Source organism: Myotis nattereri (assembly GCF_964212035.1).
Source record: "Myotis nattereri genome assembly, chromosome: 3".
NCBI lineage: Eukaryota > Metazoa > Chordata > Mammalia > Chiroptera > Vespertilionidae > Myotis > Myotis nattereri.
In genome coordinates this window covers 122,656,544-122,678,806 of record NC_138077.1, presented here as the reverse complement: position 1 = coordinate 122,678,806, position 22,263 = coordinate 122,656,544, and the positions used below count along the sequence as shown (strand labels likewise).

Sequence of the window (22,263 nt, the reverse complement as noted above, 5' to 3'; positions counted from 1 at the left end):
CCACACAGTGGGCTTTCTTGTTGTTTTGTTGATGGTTTCTTTTGCTGTGCAGAAGCTTATATCTCAATCTTTAAGACTGAGGCTTTCCCCATTCAATTGGAACTGTACATGTCTATCCTTATCAGCATTTTCACTAACCAATCAGAGCAGCTCCATTCTGACCAATCAGGACAGTGCTTTTTGGAGTAATCAAACTTTGAGGACTAATAGTCTTCCTTTGCATGAGGATGGACCAACCAGAGACCAGGAGTGGGGACTTCTCTATATTTAAGCCAGCTTCTTTCTGGCTCTGGGAGCACACTTTCTCTTTCCACTCAAGATTGTTTCCTGGAGAAACAGGAAGAAGGCGATGGGAATGGAGCAGGTGGAGCAGACCAGAGCAGAGCAGAGCTGGCTAGCCAGAGAGGGCCACCTTGCCATCTGCTGCTTCATACTAGTAACTGAGCTGTATCACAATAGAACTGTTTCCACTGAATGAAATTTCCTTCTTCACTGCACCCTAAATTGGGGATTCCTGGTGTCATTGCACTGGCACCAATGACCATCAGCTGACAGGACTGTTTTATCTTATACTGGAGGTCCCTCCCCACCCCAAAAAACAAAAACAAAAACACAGGAAAAGAAAACCATTTTGGAGTATATAGATAAGATTCAGAGGGCCTAGTTTGCCCTGTAAGAGGTGATACATTATGTCATCTCAGTGATTCACACTTAGGCAAGAACTAGGCCATCAGGTCCTTGCCAGACATCTGAGTTCACCTAGACTCAAAAAGGTGCTCATCTCCTGAATAGGGCACTGCATGGAGTCCATCCTCATCTAGGCTTGTACTGGCAGTGCCTGGACTCCAGCTGCGCCTGCCCTGCTGCCCCACCCTGCTCCTTCTGCAGCTCTGCCCCAACATCCCGCCCCCCAGCACCGCCCTTCTTCCTCCTCCCACCCCCACCCCCCACCCAGTTCCTCCTCTTGCTGGTGCAGAGCTGCACCACCTCAGGGACTATATAAGGGCGGTGCTTGCTCTGCAGACATCTTCAGATCCAGAGCCCCTCCCAGACAGCAAGCAAAGCGTGAGTTCTGGGCACCAGGCCCATTAGGAAAGTGGGACAGAGAGAGCAGGGGCTGCCCAAGGCGGGATCTGCCAGCTGCTTACTCCTGGCTCCGCCCTGGCCTTCGGTGTCCTGGGTACCCGCAGGCCCTGCCCTTTAGCTGGGACTGCTGCATGCACCGCTTATCTGAGAGGGAGATGATACTGGAAACACCCACCACAAAACCCCATAATCCCTGGAGCAAGGGCAGGCTGGCCTGCGATGGACTGGACACGGCCTTGTGGCTGAAAGCCAGAGCCAAGCCCGGGATCATTTCTCTCTCAACTTCCTGCCTCCCAGAGCAGTTTGTAACAGTTTTCAGACAGCCCAGGGGGCATAGTTTTTCATTTCTTTGGAGGGGGGAAGGGAGGGAGGAAGGAAGGGAGGGACTTTCCAGTAACAACAGTGATAATTCAATGTATTACATACAAGGAAGCAGCTAGCACCACTATTATTCTTCCTTGCCCATCTCTGTGGAAACAAGCTCTGAGAGGAGTCAGGATTGGTAAGTGGGCTTCTGAGCTGAGGTGGAAGGCCAGTCACCTGCCCCTGAGGGTGGGTGTCAGAGAGGATGCTTGTCCCCTGCTCCTGGTGGGTTGCACCCCAACCCTAAGGCCTGTGCTGGGTTTTCAAACTCTCACATCCTACACCAGCCTCAGGACTTGGGACACTTCACCTCTCTAAAGGTTAGCAACTGAATTGAAAATGAGGAAAATCTACCACTTTGCTGAAATTTGCTTTAATGCGGACTAGGTAGCTATGAATTTCTAATAAAAAATTATCATCTCAGGTGAAGGGTGGGAAATGTGTGTGGTCCCCAACTGAGTAGGAAAGGCCCAGTGCTGGCTGCCGAGTCTGCAAGTCAGAGCCCTCTAGGCTCCCTGGGTCCTGGCCCTGGGTCGCTGATGGATCCTTGTCCAGTTCCCACCTGAGTGCTCATGAGACAGTGCTCTTGTCCTCCTGGAAAAAGAAAAGGAAGTACAAGTTTCCGGGTGTTTCAGGGCGAGGGAGACGTGGAGAAATGTCGTTGCCATACTGGCTGGTGTGCTCGGCCTCTGTCCTGTGTTGTAGCCTCACCATGGAGCAGCTGAGCTTGGCCAACACCCGGTTCGCAGTGGACCTCTTCCGCACCCTGAAGGACAGCAACCCCTCTGGGAACATCTTCATCTCCCCCGTGAGCATTTCCTCAGCGCTGGCCATGGTCTTCCTGGGGGCCAGAGGCACTACCGAGGCACAGATGTCCAAGGTCAGCAGAAACTAACAAAAGGAGTGTGGGTTCCCTGCAAGTCCCTCCTAAAAAGGTGTGCCTGTGAGCTCTTACCGGGAGTTTTAAACACTGTGCTGTGTGTTCCACAACTACACACGATGAGGCCAGACTTTCAGAAAAGCCCCAAGAACAGTTCATTTACATGCAGGCTTTCAGTCATGATTGAGCTTTCACTGAGCACATACTATGCGTCAGGCACTGTTTTCTGTTTGGCTGAGGATACAGCGGTGAAGAAAGTTACAATGGCCGGTGGTGTGCTGCTTCTCTGCAGTGGGCAAATCTTTGAAGGCTTCTCCTCTCAGTTCAGAATTTTCACTTTCTGTTTTGCATGCAACTCGCTCCTCATTAATAGATGCCTGCTATGTAATGTTACCTTTCAGCACAAAATGACACAGGAATACACCACACTGGAGAAGTTGGCGGTGTTGCCTTTTTGAGGGAACAGGCCACCATGCAGTTATGCTCTGTTGAGGTCTAGCCCTGTGCCTGGCACTAGTGCCTGTGTGGGTAGGGGGGCCTGAAGCAGAGGAAAGAAGTGAGGTATGGCTGCTGCAGGGACAGGGCCAAGCCTTGGGTGGTATGGCAGGTCCCTGTTACAGGGAGAAGAAGCAGTAATGCCTGGCCTTCCACCTGGCCTTCATGGGTGTGGGGCCCACCACTGTGCTGTGTGGTCTTTGTTGAATTCTGGGAGGGGAGCTCTAGGTCTCCTTGAAAGTAGGGGAAAGATTACACGGTGCCAGTAACTGGGGAAGGTCCAGCCTTGGATTCAAGTTTCTCCATCTGTTTCAGCTGCAAATATTTTATTTCCACATTTTATGAAAAACCAGTGGTCTTTACCATTGCAGACATGAAAGCACTTTTATATTTCCCAAAACCCACTTTTTATTTTATCCCCTGGTAATAATTCGTAGTTGCTTCTTGCAGGGTAATGTCAGCTTCTATTTTGAGGTTTATCCGGGGGCTGTATTATTTCAGCAAAAAATAGTTTTAAAAGTTCCCTTGCTTTTCCATTAAAGCAGATCTATCATAGCAACTGTGCAGACATTCCCTATCTTGGTGAGTAACTGCACTTTGTACATTGTGTAGGTTTGTTCTTTGTGTGTTAAAATAAGGAACCAGCCCAGGACTCCTAAGACCATAAAGGGTTCTTGATTTGTAACATGAAAATTAAACTTTTGCTGAATGTTAATTTTATAGATGTTATTTTTAAGTTACTGAAGCTGATAGTGTAGTTTAAAAATCCCCTCAATTCTGTAATATTTTTGTGCTTCCACATAGGGGTTGATTCTTAATTTTACTGTTTATTGCTCAGAACTTCCAGTAAAACTATATTTGATGCAGAATTTATATATGAATATACATGTTATAATTTTCTCTGGAAAAAAAGCAGACTTAGATAAATATTAAGCCTATTAACCACTTACATTCATGGGGCTATAATTATAAAAAAGTGATATAAAAAGAGCTTCTGATGTAATTATGTCTCACAAACCAATACATTTTAGATTCTTTAATCTTTTGTTCTCAAATGAAAGTTTAATAAAGTATTGGGCTGGGAATTATTGATAATTAGTAATAAAAGCATTAATTTAATTTGATAGAAGCAAATGTCAAGGAATCCGTTTCAAAATAAATGGCTATAGAAAGAATGTTTTCTCTATTTTAGACTCTTCACTTCGATGCAGTTAAGGAGATTCATTCAAGTTTTCAGAGTCTGAATGCTGATATCAACAAGCGCGGAGCTCCCTATATTCTGAAACTTGCTAATAGGTTATATGGAGAGAAAACCTATGAGTTCCTCCCGGTGAGTACTTTACATTCACATTCTAAAACTGACGAAACAGTGCAGACATTTTCCAGCACAATCAAGTCACAGAAGTCAGTTTTTATTTTTATAAACATTCAGAAAAAGATACAGAATTTGAACAGATGGCAGTATCCCCATTAATGTTTTGATTTCATTTGACAGTCTTCACAGGAAAAGACTGACCCTGGCTGTGTTACTAAAGCAAAAGTGAACTCCATAATTCACTTCCAGGAACAACCAGTGTATACTTATTTATGAAAATGTTAGCCAAAGGTCAGAAAAGAATAGGTCAATTTTATGTGACACCAAAACTACTGAACTGTACACTTAAAATGATTAAGTTGGTAAATTTAGTGTTATGTGTTTTTTACCATAATGCAAAAAGTATAAGGATTAGAATTTTTTTGTCACAATGAAGTTTATGTCTTTTAGGACAATTTGTTCTGCTTTTAAGGATTTTAGAAAACCATTTCTGTATGTACTAGGAGTTTTGTGGGGTTTTTTTTCTTTATTTTAAACAGGACTTCTTAGCTTCAACCCAGAAAATGTATGGTGCTGAACTGGCCAGTGTAGATTTTCAGCGAGCCTCTGAAGATGCAAGAAAGGTGATAAACGAGTGGGTCAAAGGGCAGACTGAAGGTGAGAGAGCGGCCGAATGTAGGCATTCATTACACACTGGCCGTTCCTTTCCTCCTTCCAATTTCCCGGCCTGCAGATGATTCCCTGCCCTTTTCCTCTGCCCTCACCCTTTTGCTGGGGCTGAACTCTGCCACTGCCCAGTGCCAGACAGCCTTTAAATGTGGAAATTCCTCAAAGTGGGTACTTCAACATGCTTTCACTGAAGCAGCTAAATATTTTCCCCATAAATTCACAAAACCACATTTTAAAATTAAAACTAACATTGAATGTAGGATAAAAAGGATAAATCTTTGAGGGAAATCCATCCTGGCCCAGATTATGGAAAAGAATCCCATATAATAAAAGCCTAATATGCTAAGTGTCAGGTTATCTGGTCAGTTGTCTGTACAACCAATCAGAGGGCAATATACTAATGATATGCTAAGGCAACTCAAATGGTCGCTATGACGTTCACTGTTCACCAGGGGGCAGAAAGTCGACCGGTAAACCAGTCGCTATGATGTGTACTGACCACTAGGGGATAGACACTCTGACCAGTAGGTTAGCTTGCTGCTGGGGTCTGCCAATCGGGACTGAGCGAGATGAGCCAGACATGTCCTGGCACCCTCCCACGGTCCCTTCCTGGCTGGCCTACCTCCTGCATCACTCCTGGCCACAATCATGCACCAGTGGGGTTCCTTGCCCAGGCCTACACCCTCTCACAATCTGGGAACACTCAGGGAATGTTTTAGAGCCACTTTTGGCACGATCCTGCTCAACCCTGGAGCTTCCACTTGGTGGTCAGAGCACTCCAACAGGGGGAATGCCACTCAGCCAGAAGCCGGGCTCACATCTGGTGAGCACAGCAGTGGTAGCAGGAGCCTCTTCCGCCTCCGCAGCAGTGCTAGGGATGTCTGCCTGCTCCCCATTGAACGTCAGTCGTCCCTAAGCCACCAGTCAGACATCCCCCAAGGGCTCCCAGACTGCGAGAGTGTGCAGGCCGGGCTGAGGGACCCCCCCCATCGAGCGTACAAATTTCATGCACTGGATCTCTAGTCTATAATAATGAAAGCATAAAATGGTAATTAGACTTGATGCCTTTCTAGACAACTTCAGGTCAAAGCCGAGGTGGAGGAGGCAAAGCCGCTGGCACAAATTTCATGCATCGGGCCTCTAATATTCTCATACTTGTGACACAAACTGCTGTGGCCATAAGTGTTTTGGGAAATGTTTTGTCTAAGATGTCAAGGGTGGCTCCATCTCAGCTGTTTCTCCACCACCACTCTCTCTAACCTCGTCTAGGTCTGAGTCAAGGAACCTACCCAACACCTTTCTCCCATCCAACGCATTTTTCATGGGTATGCTGTGGTCACAGGGATACTGGCGTTTCAGAGGACTAACTGTCCTAGCCTTTGGTTATCTGTTAAAATGTTTTCTGTGAGAGCAGCTTCCACTTGGAGGCTTTGAAGGAGTGACTTATTGAAAACTAGAGGGCCAAGATACAAAATTCGTGCACGGGGTGTAGGGTCTCTCAGCCTGGCCTACAAACTCTTCAATCCAGGATCCCTCTGGGGATGTCCAACTGCCGGTTTAGGCCAGATCCCTGCAACAGTTGGACATCCTTCTCCCAATCCGGGACTACTGGCTCCTAACTGTTCACCTGCCTGCTGGCCTGATTCCCCTAATTGCTCTCCCCTGCCAGCGGTTGGATCCAACTAACTGCTCTGCCCTGCTGGCGTGATCCTCCTAACTGCTCTCCCCTGCCGGCCTGACCCACTAACTGCACTCCCATGCCTGCCTGATAGCCACTAACTGCCTCTGCCTTGGCTCCCTCACCATGGTTTTGTCTCGAGGAACGTCCGCAAGGTCATCCGGAAGATGTTCGGTCTAATTAGCTTATTACCCTTTTATTAGTATAGATCGTTTTCATGAAAAAGTACTTTTTATGCCTGCCAAAGAATGGCCATTCACAAAAGAAGGCTCATTGTTTCTCATACAATGCAGAAAAAAATTGTCCTGTGCTTAGCTTTTAAACCTTTCAGTTGGTTTATTTACAGTCAAAACATACTGGTAGGGCTTCCCTAACTTAACATATTAATGGGAATTAAATAGAAAGTATGAATTTGAAGTGCATTTCAATGCAGTTCAAGAATGGGATGCTAATATCTGATTAAAAAAAATACTTTATTTCTTTAGGAAAAATTCCAGAATTGTTGGCTGCAGGCGTGGTTGATAATATGACCAAACTTGTGCTAGTTAATGCCATCTATTTCAAAGGAAACTGGCAGAAGACATTCAGTAAAAAGAACACAACTGATACACCATTCAGATTGAATAAGGTGAGGTGATGTCATTATAAAATTGCTCTTAGCTCTAAGACAGCGATTCTCAACCTGTGGGCCACGACCCCTTTGGCGGTCGAACGACCCTTTCACAGGGGTCGTCGAAGACCATCCTGCATATCAGTTATTGACATTATGGTTCCTAACAGTAGCAACATTACAGTTATGAAGTAGCAACGAAAATAATTTAATGGCTGCATCACAACATGAGGAACTGTATTTAAAGGGCCAGAAGGTTGAGAACCACTGTCTGAGAGAATGCAGATAATAATGTGAGTGACTTGTTTTTTCAACTGTTCAGAAAGACACAAAAACAGTGAAAATGATGTATCAGACGAACACATTTCCATTTGGCTACATCGAGGACCTTAAGTGCCGGGTGCTGGAGCTGCCTTACCAAGGCAGGGACCTCAGCATGGTCATCCTGCTGCCAGATGACATCGAGGACGAGGCCACAGGTCTGAAGAAGGTAACAGCTCCACTCTCATGCTTCATGTTTCCTTCTAACAGATCGGTTCAGACTGTGTGTATGTGGTGTGGTAGTAGGTCATCAATGTCTGCTACTCTGAAGCCCTAAGATTAACTTTTCAGGGACTGTCAGTGAACAGTTGTGGTGGGGACACCTAAGAATCTATATTAAATGTAACATGTCAGTGGCAGCTCACAGGAATTTTCTTAAATAAACTTTACAGGGAAGTGCAGTAAAATGAGAATTATTTTATAGAAACAAATTTATTAAAATTAAAAAACCCAAGACACTTATACTAGGTAGCTTCAACTTGTACAATGAGGTCCCATTATTACACTGCTCATTCTCATCACAATTCATATAGACTGTGAATTAAATTTCTCACAGCTACGTGGTAGGAAAGACCCAAATGACACACTAGCTTGAAAGCTAAGCCTACTTTCTCATATGAACTTTGTATGATGTTTCTATTTTATTTCAGTTAAAGGCGAAGACATTTCTTGTCAGGCTAGGACTAGGCAAAACTGTGAAGAATATGTTTTTCTTTAGTGTCTCTAGCCTGCTGTGTGGTTTTTCTCTACCCTCTCCCTAACCAAACTATTTATCAGGAAGAGGTCCAATATTAATTATTGGCATGTATAAAGTATGTATTAACATCAGGATATTCCTTCTTTTAATTCTATTTTCATATTTGTCTCTTCTCTGATTGTAAAGAGAAGTTCTCCAGTCTCATAAACGAGATAATCAGCATCAGTAGAACAAGTGGAATGATGGGCCCATTCTAGTCCAATAGTAGTAGTAATATGTCAATGATAATAGCTGACATTCTTGTGGCTCTTACTAGTACTGTGTGCCAAGTGCTTCGCATACATTAAGTCATTTAATGCTCACAACAAGGCTATAAGGTAGGTACTATCATTAACCCTCTCCCAATTTTAGATGAGGAACTAGTCCCTTTTCTTTTTTTACCCAGAGCTAAATCTACTAGAGATTAATTACTTCATCACAGTGAGTTCACAAATAACTACAGTGATCAATAGGGTTCAGAATAGAAGAACTAGAAGAAAACTTTTGAGTTTTACCTTGCATCAATCAACCAGTTAAAGCTATAATAGCCATCATGGCCTACCACAGTAATCCAGTGTGGTAGGGGTTTAGGAAAGCCTGGGTGGATGGATGGTTGGGTCGGTGGATGGATGGGTAGTTGAAGCCTCTGATGTCCAAAGTCCCTGTTACTTGGGCCCTTGATGGCTTGGACCACAGCTCTTTTCTATTATCACCAGTTGAAAAGAAATGAAATCCCCCAAATGGATCCTATTTTGGCACAAAACATGAAAGAAATTGATAAGGAACCGATAACATGAATCCATTCATATAAATAATGTGTATTGCCTTGCTTACGTGGAATAGTTCTCACCTCTTCTTTTGCCCTTTCTCCTTTCAGATCGAAGAACAATTGACCCTGGAAAAACTGCATGAGTGGACCAAACCTGAGAATCTGAGATCCTTTGAAGTCAAAGTCCACCTGCCCAGGTTCAAGCTGGAAGAGAGCTACAACCTCAACTCTCACCTGAAAAGCCTGGGTATAGAGGATCTCTTTAATAGCAAGGCTGATCTGTCTGGCATGGCAAGAGCCAGAGATCTTTTTATATCAGAAATTATCCACAAGTCTTTTGTGGAAGTTAATGAGGAGGGCACAGAGGCAGTGGCTGTCACAGCCGGACTTGTAGTGTTCGGTTGTGCAGTTTTCCCACAGGAAAATTTTGTGGCTGACCATCCATTCATTTTTTTCATTCGACACAATCCCTCAACTAACATCCTGTTCTTAGGCAGACTTTCTTCCCCTTAGAGACTGTGGAAATCCAAGGTCAGGCTCAGAGCTGTATCACTGGCCCTTTCAAAGATACATGAAAATTATATATCTTCTAGAATAAAGCTACCACCCCCCCCCCAAAAAAAAAATGTAACTTCCTTCGTAATGTCAGCTCTGCGGGCTGTTTACACCCATTAACTTTGGCATAGGTATCTATTATTTTTTTATATTGAAAAATGTAGTGATTGCTTTTGAATGCACCAAGCAGATATGTAGACGCTTGATAGTGTAGGAAATGAAGAAACTGCTGTACTGTATTGATAGCCATGAGAAAAATTATAGTACTGTAATTTGTTTCACAGATAGACTTCTGGAAGGAATCATAGAGAGACTGTCATTGCTGAAGGGAGGCTTAAAAACAGACATTCAATTGAAATATAGGAGAGCAGCCCAATTAAGGGTTGGATTATGAAGATAAATTTGCCTTGGCCAGTGTTTCTGACCCTTTGTTCTACAGGATTAGTATTCTATTATAGTCCCTCTGACTTCAAAGGATTAAAGAGCTTCTTTTCCTTTATCCACTTGGTTTGTAGTTTGTGTGGGATCACAAGGAGTGAAGAAGTAAGCGTCTTATCTTAAAAGATGCCAGGTAACTACAACAGAGAAGTGAAGTAGGAGAGACTGTTAAGCTAGACGGGGTGCAAGGATCACACTGTTACCAGCTTCTTGTGTGTGTTCTGATAAGGGCTCTTGATTTCCATCGTTAAGTCCAGACTGTGATAGCAATGGGATGGCTTTATGCAATGCTGGGTGGGGGAGGGTCTCTGTGATCAATATAAACCTTAGTCAAATGCACTGCTTGGAATGGGGCTTGAAATGCTGCATTTTCTTGCTCCCACAAAGCTGGTGAGCTGGCTAATGACATTTCCTAAGATTCTGCTAGCCAGACTGATCTCAGTCCTCTTCTTGTTTCTATCTGATCTCAGAAAAGACAGGACGAATGGGGCTCCTGGACTGACAATACTGACATCCATGATGATAGTCAGTGGCTCCATGAAAGAAAAAGAAGATTTTAGCCAATCTGTTGGCAAGCTTTCCTTCCTTTTCTCCTTTGAAATGCTTACTGGCACCTTCAACATTGAAGGTTCTCTTATGTGTAGGAAAAACAAGAAAAGCAAGTCACTGCATTCTGTAATCCTTCTCTTTGGGCTATTATGCTAAAATCTACTCAGTGATTTAGAGTAAATTGTGCTAATCAGGTAGAAACTGAACTGCAGGGCCCCATGCAACTCTGCTCAAATCCTTTTTATATATGAGGGAGCAGGCTCATGGACGACAAATAAATTATTGAAGGTTAAAACAAGTAGTAAATTTCAGAGCAGAAGCTAGAATTCAAAAAATATTTTATGTGGAGAACATCTAATTCTTTACTGCAATGTGAACTAGGTAACTCAGATCTTGTAACACAACCAAATCAACAACAACAACAACAAACCAAGCAAGCATGAACCCAAAGCTAAGGGAGCTGCCATGACTATGAAGTACTCAGCAATCCTGGGTAAATTGGTGACTTTGACAACTGGGGCCACTTTTACCCTAGGGGCATTTCCCAATCCAACTTATGTAAAAGGGCATGAAGCATTGATTTTGATGATGTTCAAGGCCAGGCACGCAGAATTTTGGCTTGTCAAGTATGGGGGCCCAATTGTGACCCTGTGCTTTCATGTGGCAACATTAGAACTACACTCTAGGAGTATGACTGCAGCAGCTCAGAATGTAGCCCTGATGTAAGTCCTTGGACAGTCCCCCCAATTCCAATCCCTGGGATTGGATTACATCTATTCTGGTTTGCTACTATCCAGAGGCATATGGAAGATGCAAACAAAAATCATTCGTAGGGAAAGATTACCCATAAACCTCAAATCTTACATAATAAAAGTCAAATATGCGAACTGTCCCCTCTAGGCTTAGTTCAGGACTGGGAGTTCAACAGGGAGACCAGGAGTTTGACCGCTCACTATGACGTGTGCTTACCACCAGGGGGCGGCATGGAACATGGTGGGTGTTGGTCATGTGGCCCTGGCAGCAGGCAGCAGTGGAGGGGCTGCTGCCCCAATGGGCTCCAACTCAAGAAAGACCAGGACCATGGTGGGCTAGTTTATGGGCTCAACTCCACAGTTGGGGGTGTGCAAAGGGAGCCAATCAATGATTCTCTCTCATCATTGATGTTTCTATTTCTCTCTCCCTCTCTCTGTCTCTCTGAAATTAATTTAAAAATATTTTTTAAAAAAGATCAGAAGTGAAATAGAACTCCAAAACTCAAAAATATAACACATGAAAAACTAAATAGATAAATTTATCAACAAATTAAATAGAAAAAAGTGGATTGTCAGACCAGAATAAATTCCCCATAATTTCTTCCAGAAAGACAAGTATAATGAGTGAAGCCTAGAAAGACAAAATAATGGAAAATATAAAAGGAAGGATAAGAATAGCTAAAATGGTCAGTAAGAAGATATTTAACAGGAAAAGATAAGGCAAGAGATAATATGGTGCAAAATAATATTTAAAGATGTAACATTCAAAATGTGTATCCTAAAACTTATTTGTTAAAACAGCAATTCACAGATTTTAGAAATCCTACTCACCCGCGAAGCAGGATACTACATAGAAATCCATGTCTACTCACATTCCACTGAAACTACAGAAAACCAAAGAGATGATCATGAAAGATGTAAAAACAGCCAAAGAAAAAAGACAAAGTACCCTCAGAGGAGCAACAGTTAGAAGGACAATACATAAATCAACAGAAATTATGAGAATCAGACATTATAGACTGATTTAACATGTTGAAAAAACATCACCCAAAACGCCTGCCAATCCAGAATTATTCTATACCCAGGAAAAATATTCCCTAAGATTTATTCACTCAAACAAAAACTGAGAGAGACTTAAAAAAATTCTAGAGAATATTATTTATGCAAAAGGAACATAAGAGTTCTAGGAAAAGAACAAGAGCAAGAAAAAATTTAAATATAAATTTAAATAAATATTGACCATATAAAACAATAGTAATATTATCTGCAGAATGTCAGACATACACAAAATTAAAATAAATTATACCAAAGATGTTGGGGAAGAAAAATAGAGGTAACATTTCTGGAGTCCTGTATTTTCCGTGAAGAGAATAAAAGTACAATTACCATCACTAGCTGCTTAATGACATTTTGGTCAACAACAGAGTGCATCTAACTTGGTGGTCCCACAAGATCATAATGGAGCTGAAAATTTCCTATTGCCTGGTGATTGTAGCCACCATAGCACTATAGTGCAAGGCATTACTTACGTGTTTTTGGTGACTCTGGTATAAAAAAACTTACTGCGCTGCCCTTCATAGAAAAGTGTAGCATATACAATTATGCACAGTACATGATATTTGATAATGATAGTAAGTGTAGTTACTATATTATAACTTTTATCATTATTTTAGACTGGGTAATTTTTCTATATATGAAAGAACAATGTGCTTAAAACAGTATGGAATGTTACAATGGCAGCAGCTGCATACATTTTGTGTTTATTGTGTGTTTATTTTTTTTAATTTTTTTTTTTTTTTTTGCCAACTCCCACCCCCCACCCACCCACCTGCTCTCTTGTGTTTCTTGATTGAATCATTTTCTCTTGTGCTGGACTTAATCTCATGCTGTTTTTGACAGTAAAATGCTGTACAGAGTTTTATCTTAGAAACAATAGGATATACCACACTGCCGAAATCCAGATGAAGCTGTACTGTCTAGGTCTGTGTAAGTGCACTTTATGATGTTTGCACTACAACAAACTTGCCTAACAACATGATTTTAAAAATATATCCCAAAGGTAGATATCACATATCTGTACAAGTATATTAGACTAGAAGCCCAGTGTAGGAATTCATGTGTGGGTGGGGTCCCTCCTGCCAACTGGGCTGTCTCACCCAGTCCCAGTTGGGACCAGAAGCAGGAAAGGATTGGGAGAGGTTGGCCAGCCACAGGAGGTTGGCTGTGTGAGTAAACTGAGCACCAGGTCAGTCTGTCCCCTGGTGGTCAGTGCGCATCATAGTTACTGGCCAGTTGTCAAGTCATCCAGTTGTCCAGTCATAATGGTCACTTAGGCTTTTATATATATAGATTTTGATAAGTCAAGGATGCATTTCGTTCTGTCTAAGGCAGTGGTCGGCAAACTGCGGCTCGCTAGCCACATGCGGCTCTTTGGCCCCTTGAGTGTGGCTCTTCCATAAAATACCGACTTCTGTGCATGTTTCACGAAGTTTCAATCGCAGTGTACGTGCACGCCCACATGTGGTATTTTGTGGAAGAGCCACACTCAAAAGGCCAAAGAGCCGCATGTGGCTCACGGGCCGCAGTTTGCTGACCACGGGTCTAAGGTAACCAGAAGAAAAATAGTGAAAGGGTTTATAACTTCCATAATAAACCAAAGAGAAAAAAGAAAAAAAAAAACAAAATTACACAACCAATCCAAAAAGGGGAAAGAAAATAGATACACAGAACAGGAATGACAAATAGCAAAATATCACATTAAATCCCAAATATTTCATTAATTATTTAAATTTGAAATGACTAGCCTTAGCTGCTTTGGCTCAGTGGATAGAGTGTTGGCCTGTGGACTTAAAGGTCCTGCGTTCGATTCTAGTCCAGGGCATTTGCTTGGGTTGTGGGATTGATCCCCAGTAAGGGGTCTGCAGGAGGCAGCTGATCAATGATTTTCTCATCATTGGTGTTTCTAACTCTCTCCTTCTCCTGCTCCCTTACTCTGTTAAATCAATAAAGATATATATTTAAAAAATAAATGTGAAATGACTAAATATTTCAGTTAAAAGACAAAAATGGTTAGGCTAGATTGAAAACATATTTATGGTGTCTACAGAAAATATATCAATAACATAAAAAAATAGAATTAGGAAAAAAGAATGGAAAGCTATATGATGCAAATACTAACCATAAAAGTAGATGTGCTGAGATTATTAGGTAAAGTAGGTTTTCCTGTTCTAGTGATAAAGACAGACACTTCATATGGTAAAAAGATTCAGGAAAATATAGGAATTCCGGAAAATATAACAATTCTAAATTTGTATGCACCCAATAATAAGCTCTCAAAATTATACAAAAAAAGGAAACATTAAAGGAGAAATTAGTTAGCAATTTGACAAGATAAAAATGTATGTTGCCATCAGTTATTAAAAATTTAATGAAAATTCTAGCTCATATGGTAATGCAAGAAAACAAAATATATAAAAATTTGAAAGTAAGAGCAAATCTTATAATATTTCAGAGGAATATTTTCATCTAAAGTCTAAATTATTAGAATTTAAAAGTGAGTCAGGTAAGGCATTGCTGGTTACAAGTACAAGTTACACAGCTAATTTGTATTTCTATGAGTTACAAAGTTTTAAAAACCGTTTTAAAAAGCATTTATAACGATGTAAAAAATGTTCAAATGCCTAAGAATAAATTCATCAAAATATGTTAAGAAATTCTATACAGAAAACTGCAATCATTATTGAGGGAAAATAAAGTAGTTCTGAATAAATGGAAAGCTGTACCATGGTCATGATTCATTATTGAAATGTCAATTGATCTACATAATCAATTGGTGAAACATGGCAAGTGATTCTAATCTATCTATATAATAGAGGAATATGTAAAATAGCTGGGATGCTGTAACATCATGACCAAACAGCAGGGACATCAGGCTGAGCCCCCTGCCCCATGTTGCTTGACGGGGGGCCTCGGGCTGTGCCCCCTGCTCCGGCGCCAGGCTGTGGGACCTGAGGCTGTTCTCTCCACCTGGTGGGGCTTGCCTGGTGCCAGGATGGGGGACCTGCTCTCATCCTGGAGTCACTTGACAGGGGGTGGGGCTGGCTGAGTCTGGGTCTTATCCAATGGGGTTGGGGCCCACCGGGTCTGGGTCTCTTGTGTTTTCTAAGCACTTGCTGGTGGTGGGTGGGAACTTGACTCTAGGTCCGGCAGCATGCCCCAGACTCTGACAGGAGGGAGATTTTCATATACATTTTACTAATTTTCTTTCATCTCTGACACTTCTATTATAGAGAAAGAGCAAATATCAATATTAAAATATTTCCTCTAATTAATTTCCTTTTAGTGTGCACAGATTTCCTGAACAGGGCCACTAGTACTTATATAACAAGGTAAAATGCCAAGAATATCCAAGACAATATTGAAGAATCAGATGACATACTTAATAGAATAACGACTTATTCTAAAGCTGTGGAAATAAGGTAAAGTGGGTTCTTGTGCAAAGATGGTTAGAAATGGAACAAAACACAGAGGCCAGCAATATGAACCCTGCTTTCTGATGAGCATCATCCCAGTTTGCTCAAAACAGCCTGTTTAAGTTTCTTGTTCTACAGCAATAATTAGCAATGCCCTTTTTTACTCTCATAATCTAATCACTTTGAATAATAAATCTTATGGCCATCATATTTCTGACAAATGTGGTACTTCAAAGTTGGAAGTGAAGGGAGGAAATTTTCAATAAATTGTTCTGGAACCTTTGGGAACCATATGAAAAAATGTTAAAGTTGATTTTTGCATTAAACCAATCAGATGGACAGTAGACTTAATTGTGAAAGCAAAACAGTAAACTTTTAGAAGAAAATATAAAAATACTAGTGACCAGGTGCATGAAATTCGTGCACATTAAAAGGAATTAATTAGAGGAAATATTTTAATACTGCTCTTTGCTCTTTCTCTATAATAGAAATGTTAGAGATTAAAGAAAATTAGTAAAATGTATATGAAAATCAGGAGAAAAACCAAGATGGCGGCATAGGTTAACGCCGGAGATTGCTGCCTTGAACAACCAAATCAAAATACACCTAAAAGATGCAACGGACATCATCCAGAACCACAGGAAGGCTGGCTGAGTGGAAATTCTACAATTAGGAGGAAAGAGAATATCATACCCAGACTCAGAGGAGGCGCAGTGCTGAAGTGAAATACTCAGGTACGGAGTGCACACGGAGAGGGCTGGCGGCGGAGGGTGCGGTTGGTGTTTTCAATCGGGAGGGAGTCTCAGATTCTGAGCTCCAGATCCGGGCGAGTCTCTAGGGACCCAGACTCAAACGGGAGAAGCGGGACTGTCTGGCTTCAGTGGGAACTCGAAGGCAGCTTTCTCTCTGAGGTTTGCAGCAGTTGCTGGGACTCAGAGAGGCAGAGCCCCTAGGGACGGAACTGAGAGCCACCATAACTGCTCGCTCCGGCCCACCCTGTTGATCCCGAGCGACACACCCGCCAAGCCCAAGCCCTGCGCAGAGCCATTTACCAGATAGCCTCAGGCAAAGGCTAGATTAGCACCTCCCTAGAGGACAGAATTTTTCCCACTGCAGACACAGCTGATTCTCACAGCCAGTTGGCCTGGAGGTCAAATCCCCCTAGTATTAACTACAACAATCAAGGCTTAACTACAGGAAGACTGCACACAAAGACCACTAGGGGGTGCACCAAGAAAGCATAAAAAATGCGGAGACAAAGAAACAGGACAAAACTGTCAATGGAGGATATTCAGTTCAGAACCACACTTTTAAGGTCTCTCAAGAACTGTCTAGAAGCCGCCGATAAACTTAATGAGATCCTCAACAAATCTAATGAGACCCTCGATGTTATGATAAAGAACCAACTAGAAATTAAACATACACAGACTGAAATAACGAATATTATACAGACTCCCAACAGCAGACCAGAGGAGCGCAAGAATCAAGGCAAAGATTTGAAATGCGAAGAAGCAAAAAACACCCATCTGGAAAAGCAAAATGAAAAAAGAATCCAAAAATACGAAGATAGTGTAAGGAGCCTCTGGGACAGCTTCAAGCGTACCAACATCAGAATTATAGGGGTGCCAGAAGATGAGAGAGAGCAAGATATTGAAAACCTATTTGAAGAAATAATGACAGAAAACTTCCCCTACCTGGTGAAAGAAATAGACTTACAAGTCCAGGAAGCACAGAGAACCCCAAACAAAAGGAATCCAAAGAGGACCACACCAAGACACATCATCATTAAAATGCCAAGAGCAAAAGACAAAGAGAAAATTCTAAAAGCAGCAAGAGAAAGAAACTCAGTTACCTACAAGGGAGTACCCATATGACTGTCAGCTGATTTCTCAACAGAAACTTTGCAGGCCAGAAGGGAATGGCAAGAAATATTCAAAGTGATGAATACCAAGAACCTACAACCAAGTTTACTTTATCCAGCAAAGCTATCATTCAGAACTGCAGGTCAGATAAAGAGCTTCACAGATAAGGAAAAGCTAAAGGAGTTCATCACCACCAAACCAGTATTATATGAAATGCTGAAAGGTATCCTTTAAGAAGAGGAAGAAGAAGAAAAAGGTAAAGATACAAATTATGAATACCAAACATGCATCTATCAACAAGTGAATCTAAGAATTAAGTGAATAAATAATCTGGGACATAGAAAGGGAATGGACTGACTATTCTTGGGGGGGAAAGGGGTGTGGGAGATGCGGGAAGAGACTGGACAAAAATCGTGCACCTATGGATGAGGACAGTGGGTGGGGAGTGAGGGTGGATGGTGGGGCGGGAACTGGGAGGAGGGGAGTTATGGGGGGAAAAAAGAGGAACAAATGTAATAATCTGAACAATAAAGATTTAATTAAAAAAATAAAAATTTTTAAAAAAATGTATATGAACATCTTCTTCCTGTCAGAGTCTGGGACGTGCCACAGGAACCAGAGTCAAGTTCCTACCCACCCACATGAGCCTCGAAATCATGTGCGACCCAGACCCCGCTGGCCCACCCACATTGGGCTAGATCCAGACCCGGCCAGCCCCACCCCTGTCAAGCCCTGCTAGGTGGGAGATGCAGCCTCAGGTCTCCTGTCCCAGTGCCAGGGCGGAGGGGTGCACCTTGTGGTCCCCTATCAAGCCCTGCTAGGAGGGTGCGTAGCCTCAGGTCCCCCGGCCCGGGGTGGGGTCCACAGCCTGAGGACCCCCAGCCCAGGTAGGGCGGAAGGTACACCTTGAGGTCCCTGTCAAGCTCTGCTGGGCGGGGGCACAGCCTGAGGTCCCCCAGCCTGGGCTGGGGTCGGATGCGCCTTGAAGTTACCCATCAAGCCTCATGGGCTGGGGGCGCAGCCTGAGGTCCCCCATCAAGCTCTGCCAGGCTGGAGTGTGGCCTCAGTTCCACACACCTGGCGCTGGGGAGTGGGGTACGGCCTTAGGCCCCTGGCCCAGTGCCAGGGCTGGGGGCACGGCCTGAGGTCCCCCAGCCCAGCACTGGGGTGGGGGTTGCTGCCTGAGGTCCCATGTCAAGCCCCACCAGACAGGGGCGCAGTCTCAGGTCTCCTGTCCCGGCTCAGCGTCACACAGCCTCAGGTCCCTGCTCATTGCTCTTTAAGGCTCATTACAGGAACTCAGCCTCCACTGTGTGTGCAGCCATCTTGTGTTACGGAATCCCTACCCTGCTGTGGGCACAACCATCTTCACTGCCATTCTAGAACATTTCCCACTTTATTATTTCCCAGGTGTGAAACCTGAGACAAAAGATACCTACAAAAAGGGCTCAAAGTAAAAAAAACAACAACAAAAGGAGCAAACAAGCGAGGAGCAGAGCAGAGCTGTCCACCTACAGCGAGAGGGCTGCCTGGCCCTTGCAGCTGTGCTGTGTCACAATACAGCTTCCTTCTTCACTTCACCCAAATCGGACAATCCTGTTGGCGTTGACTTGGCACCAACGCCCATCAGTTGACACAGGCTACCACTAAAAAATACATATGGCAGGCAACTAGACTGTGTGTAGTCACAGTTTGGGAGAACTGGTTTCCAAATATTTTCAGAATTTTTTTTTATCTTCCTTTTTTTTTTTATTGCTTAAAGTATTACAAAGGGTATTACATATGTGTCCTTTTTTCCCTCCCGCCCTTGACAATCCCCTGGCCTTCCCTACCCCCCAGTGTCTTATGTCCATTGGTTATGCTTATATGCATGCAAACAAGTCCTTCGGTTGATCTCTTACCCCCCCCTCCCTCCTGACCCCAACCCTCCCCGGCCTTCCCGCTGCAGTTTGACAATCTGTTTGAGGCAGCTCTGCCTCTGTATCTATTATTGTTCAAAAGTTTATAATGGTCTCTATTATCCATGAATGAGTGAGATCATGTGGTATTTTTCCTTCATTGACTGGCTTATTTCACTTAGCATAATGCTCTCTAGTTTCAGAATTTTTATACCAAAACACTGCCTTAGGTTACCTACTAGGTGTACCAGTTGATAATGCAGATTTTTTTCAATCGATGGCGTTACACATATGTTGATATATAAGCAATTTGATATTTATACTGTTTTGTTGTATTGACAGCAAGCTTCAAAACTTCATATGTCAAATTTGCTGAAGATGTTAACATCATAGATATTTTAAGCTTAAAAATGTCCAATTTCGTGCCCCCAAAAAAGAGTGTTTGTGGGAAATTTTAATTCATTACTTTATTTTGAAGAAGAAGTTATCCTACACTTTGGGAAGCTTATGGTGAACATGTTCCATCTCAAGATACTTGTGAACGCTGCTTTAAATGCTTTAAAAGTGGTGGTTTCTATATGAAAGAAAAGAACATCTAGGTCCACCAAAAAAGTTTGAAGACTAACAATTGCGAAAATCATTGGATGAAGATGCGTGTCAAACTCAAAAACAACTTGCGGAAAGATTAAATGTTGCTCAGCAAACAATGTCTGATCGTTCACAAGCAACGGCAAAGATTTTAAAGGAGGAAAATGGGTGCCACATCAACTGAATGAAAGACAAATGGAAAATGGAAAACTCATCAGTAAAAGGTTGCTTCAATGCCACGAAAGAAAGTCTTTTTTGCATCGAATTGTGACTGGCGATGAAAAGTGGATTTATTTTGAGAATCCCAAATGCACAAAATCATGGGTTGATCCAGGTCAACCGTCAACATGGACTGCAAGGCCAAATTGCTTAGGAAAGAAGACAATGCTCTGCCTTTGGTGGGATCAGGAAAGTGTGGTGTATTATGAGCTTCTAAAACCAGGTGAAACTGTTAATACTGATCACTACCAACAACAAATAATCAATTCGAACCACGCTTTGATCATGAAACAACCAGAATGGGCCAGAAGACACGGCAAAGTAATTGGCTTCATGATAACGCACCATCACACACTTCAAAACCAGTTAAAGACACGTTAAAAGATCTTGCCTGGGAAGTATTAACCCACCCGCCATTTTCACCAGAACTTGCTCTTTCAGATTACCACTTGTTCTGATCAATGGCACATGCAGTTTCTGATCAGCACTTCAAAACATATGCAGAAGTGGAAAATTGGGTCTCTGAATGGTTTGCCTCAAAACAAGACTAGTTCTATTGGGACGGTATCCACAAATTACCTGAAAGATGGGGGAAATGTGTAGCTAGCGATGGACATTACTTTGAATAAAGCACTGTTGATGTTTCTCTTCAAATTATCATGTTTTCTTTGATTACAAAATCCTCATTATTAACTGGTACAGATCCCTAGAAATCGGAAGCATTTGACACCACACCACATGGGACCTGGGAAGCACCCAGTCTGCCAGGAGGCATGCAGAGGTGAAGGCGAAGCCTTCTGGAATTCTAACAGGAAGGAATGAGCAAGACAGGATAGGTATATTATGTTTAAATTAGACAGTTTAAATAATTTGGGGGCTGTGAGCTGGCTACAAAAGCAGTCTCAGGTTTTAACCACTTTGCCTCAGTGGATAGAACATTGGCCTGCAGACTGAAGGGTCCCAGGTTTGATCTGGTCAAGGGCACATGACCAGTTTGGGGGCTGAACTCCTAGTAGGCAGCCGATCCATGATTCTCTCTCATCATTCATTGTTCTATCTCTCTTTCCCTCTCCCTTCCTCTCTGAAATCAATAAAAATATATTTTTTTAAAGCAGTCTCTAGTGGTTTAGTACCTGTGTGGGGGTAGTTTTGAGTAGGGGGACTATTGGCTTGGCCTGTCAGAGTTTGATAAAGGAGATATTTGAGAGTGTGGTCACTGAATTTATATCAAAGATACACTCGCAGGGGCAACAGGGGGCCATTCGCTATCTCTGGGAAATAGAGCTGGTAGAAGCACTCTCTCCAGGATCAAGGCCCCAACTACCAGAACATGGAGAACACAGAAAATAAGAAAAACAGTCAGTGCAATCCCCCTTGCTCTCCAAAGAGAACACTCCCCTGACTTCAAACCCTATAGCAGGGGTAGGGCAACCCCTGGCATGCCTGTCAAACATGGCACGCCAGTAACTTTTGCTGGCATGCGAAACCCTCTCTTATAATCTTCCATTTACAATTGTGAATCTTTGTTCTCAGTGATGAATTTTGTTAAGTCTCATAATACAAGTAGTCTGATGAATGAAAGTAGTAGCTCGTGCATATCTCTGAAGGTCACGAAATATAAACCTGATGTAAAATCTCTGTCATCAGTGATGCAGCAGCAAAAGTCCCACTGATAATATCAAACGGAGTCATAAAGTTTTCTGTCGGACTATCAGTGTACATGTATACATTAAAAAATAAATGTATTTTTCATCATCATATACTGTGTTTTTGTTGTTCAAATGAATTTTATTATTTCTTCAAGGTTCTTCACATTTCTTAAGAGATATCAAGTAGGCATAACATTTTCTCCAAAAATTAGGGTTGGCACGCAGAAGAATTTTGAGTCAGAGATTTTACTGGTTTTGGCACACACTCACAAAAAAGGTTGCCCACCCATGCCCTATAGGTTAGTTCTGCCTGTTTTTGAACTTTCTATAACCAAACCACACAGCTTTCTGTGTCTGTT

General features: G+C 42.6%; 1 protein-coding gene across 3 annotated transcripts; it reads left to right on the top strand.

Moving 5' to 3' along the window:
• Positions 1-1,003: 1,003 nt before the first annotated feature.
• LOC308517149 (leukocyte elastase inhibitor-like) lies at positions 1,004-10,787 on the top strand. Of its 3 annotated transcripts, none has more exons than XM_081088211.1 (7): positions 1,004-1,065; positions 2,155-2,329; positions 4,017-4,154; positions 4,679-4,796; positions 6,972-7,114; positions 7,419-7,586; positions 9,031-10,787. In XM_081088211.1, the coding sequence occupies exons 2-7, from the start codon at positions 2,162-2,164 to the stop codon at positions 9,433-9,435; spliced, it is 1,140 nt and encodes a 379-aa protein (XP_080944337.1). In that variant the 5' UTR covers positions 1,004-1,065; positions 2,155-2,161; the 3' UTR covers positions 9,436-10,787. The 3 variants fall into 3 exon arrangements, with proteins under 3 accessions (XP_080944337.1, XP_080944338.1, XP_080944336.1); XM_081088212.1 differs by having other exon boundaries at positions 1,009-1,065; positions 2,135-2,329; XM_081088210.1 differs by lacking the exon at positions 1,004-1,065 and adding an exon at positions 1,494-1,588.
• The last annotated feature ends 11,476 nt before the right edge of the window (positions 10,788-22,263 follow it).

Excerpts from the sequence above, each read along its gene's own strand:
- LOC308517149 (XM_081088211.1), top strand. The coding sequence starts at position 2,162 with ATGGAGCAGCTGAGCTTGGCCAACACCCGGTTCGCAGTGGACCTCTTC. Across the intron at positions 4,797-6,971 it reads GGTCAAAGGGCAGACTGAAG|GAAAAATTCCAGAATTGTTG; the intron begins GTGAGAGAGCGG and ends TTATTTCTTTAG. Across the intron at positions 7,115-7,418 it reads CACCATTCAGATTGAATAAG|AAAGACACAAAAACAGTGAA; the intron begins GTGAGGTGATGT and ends TCAACTGTTCAG.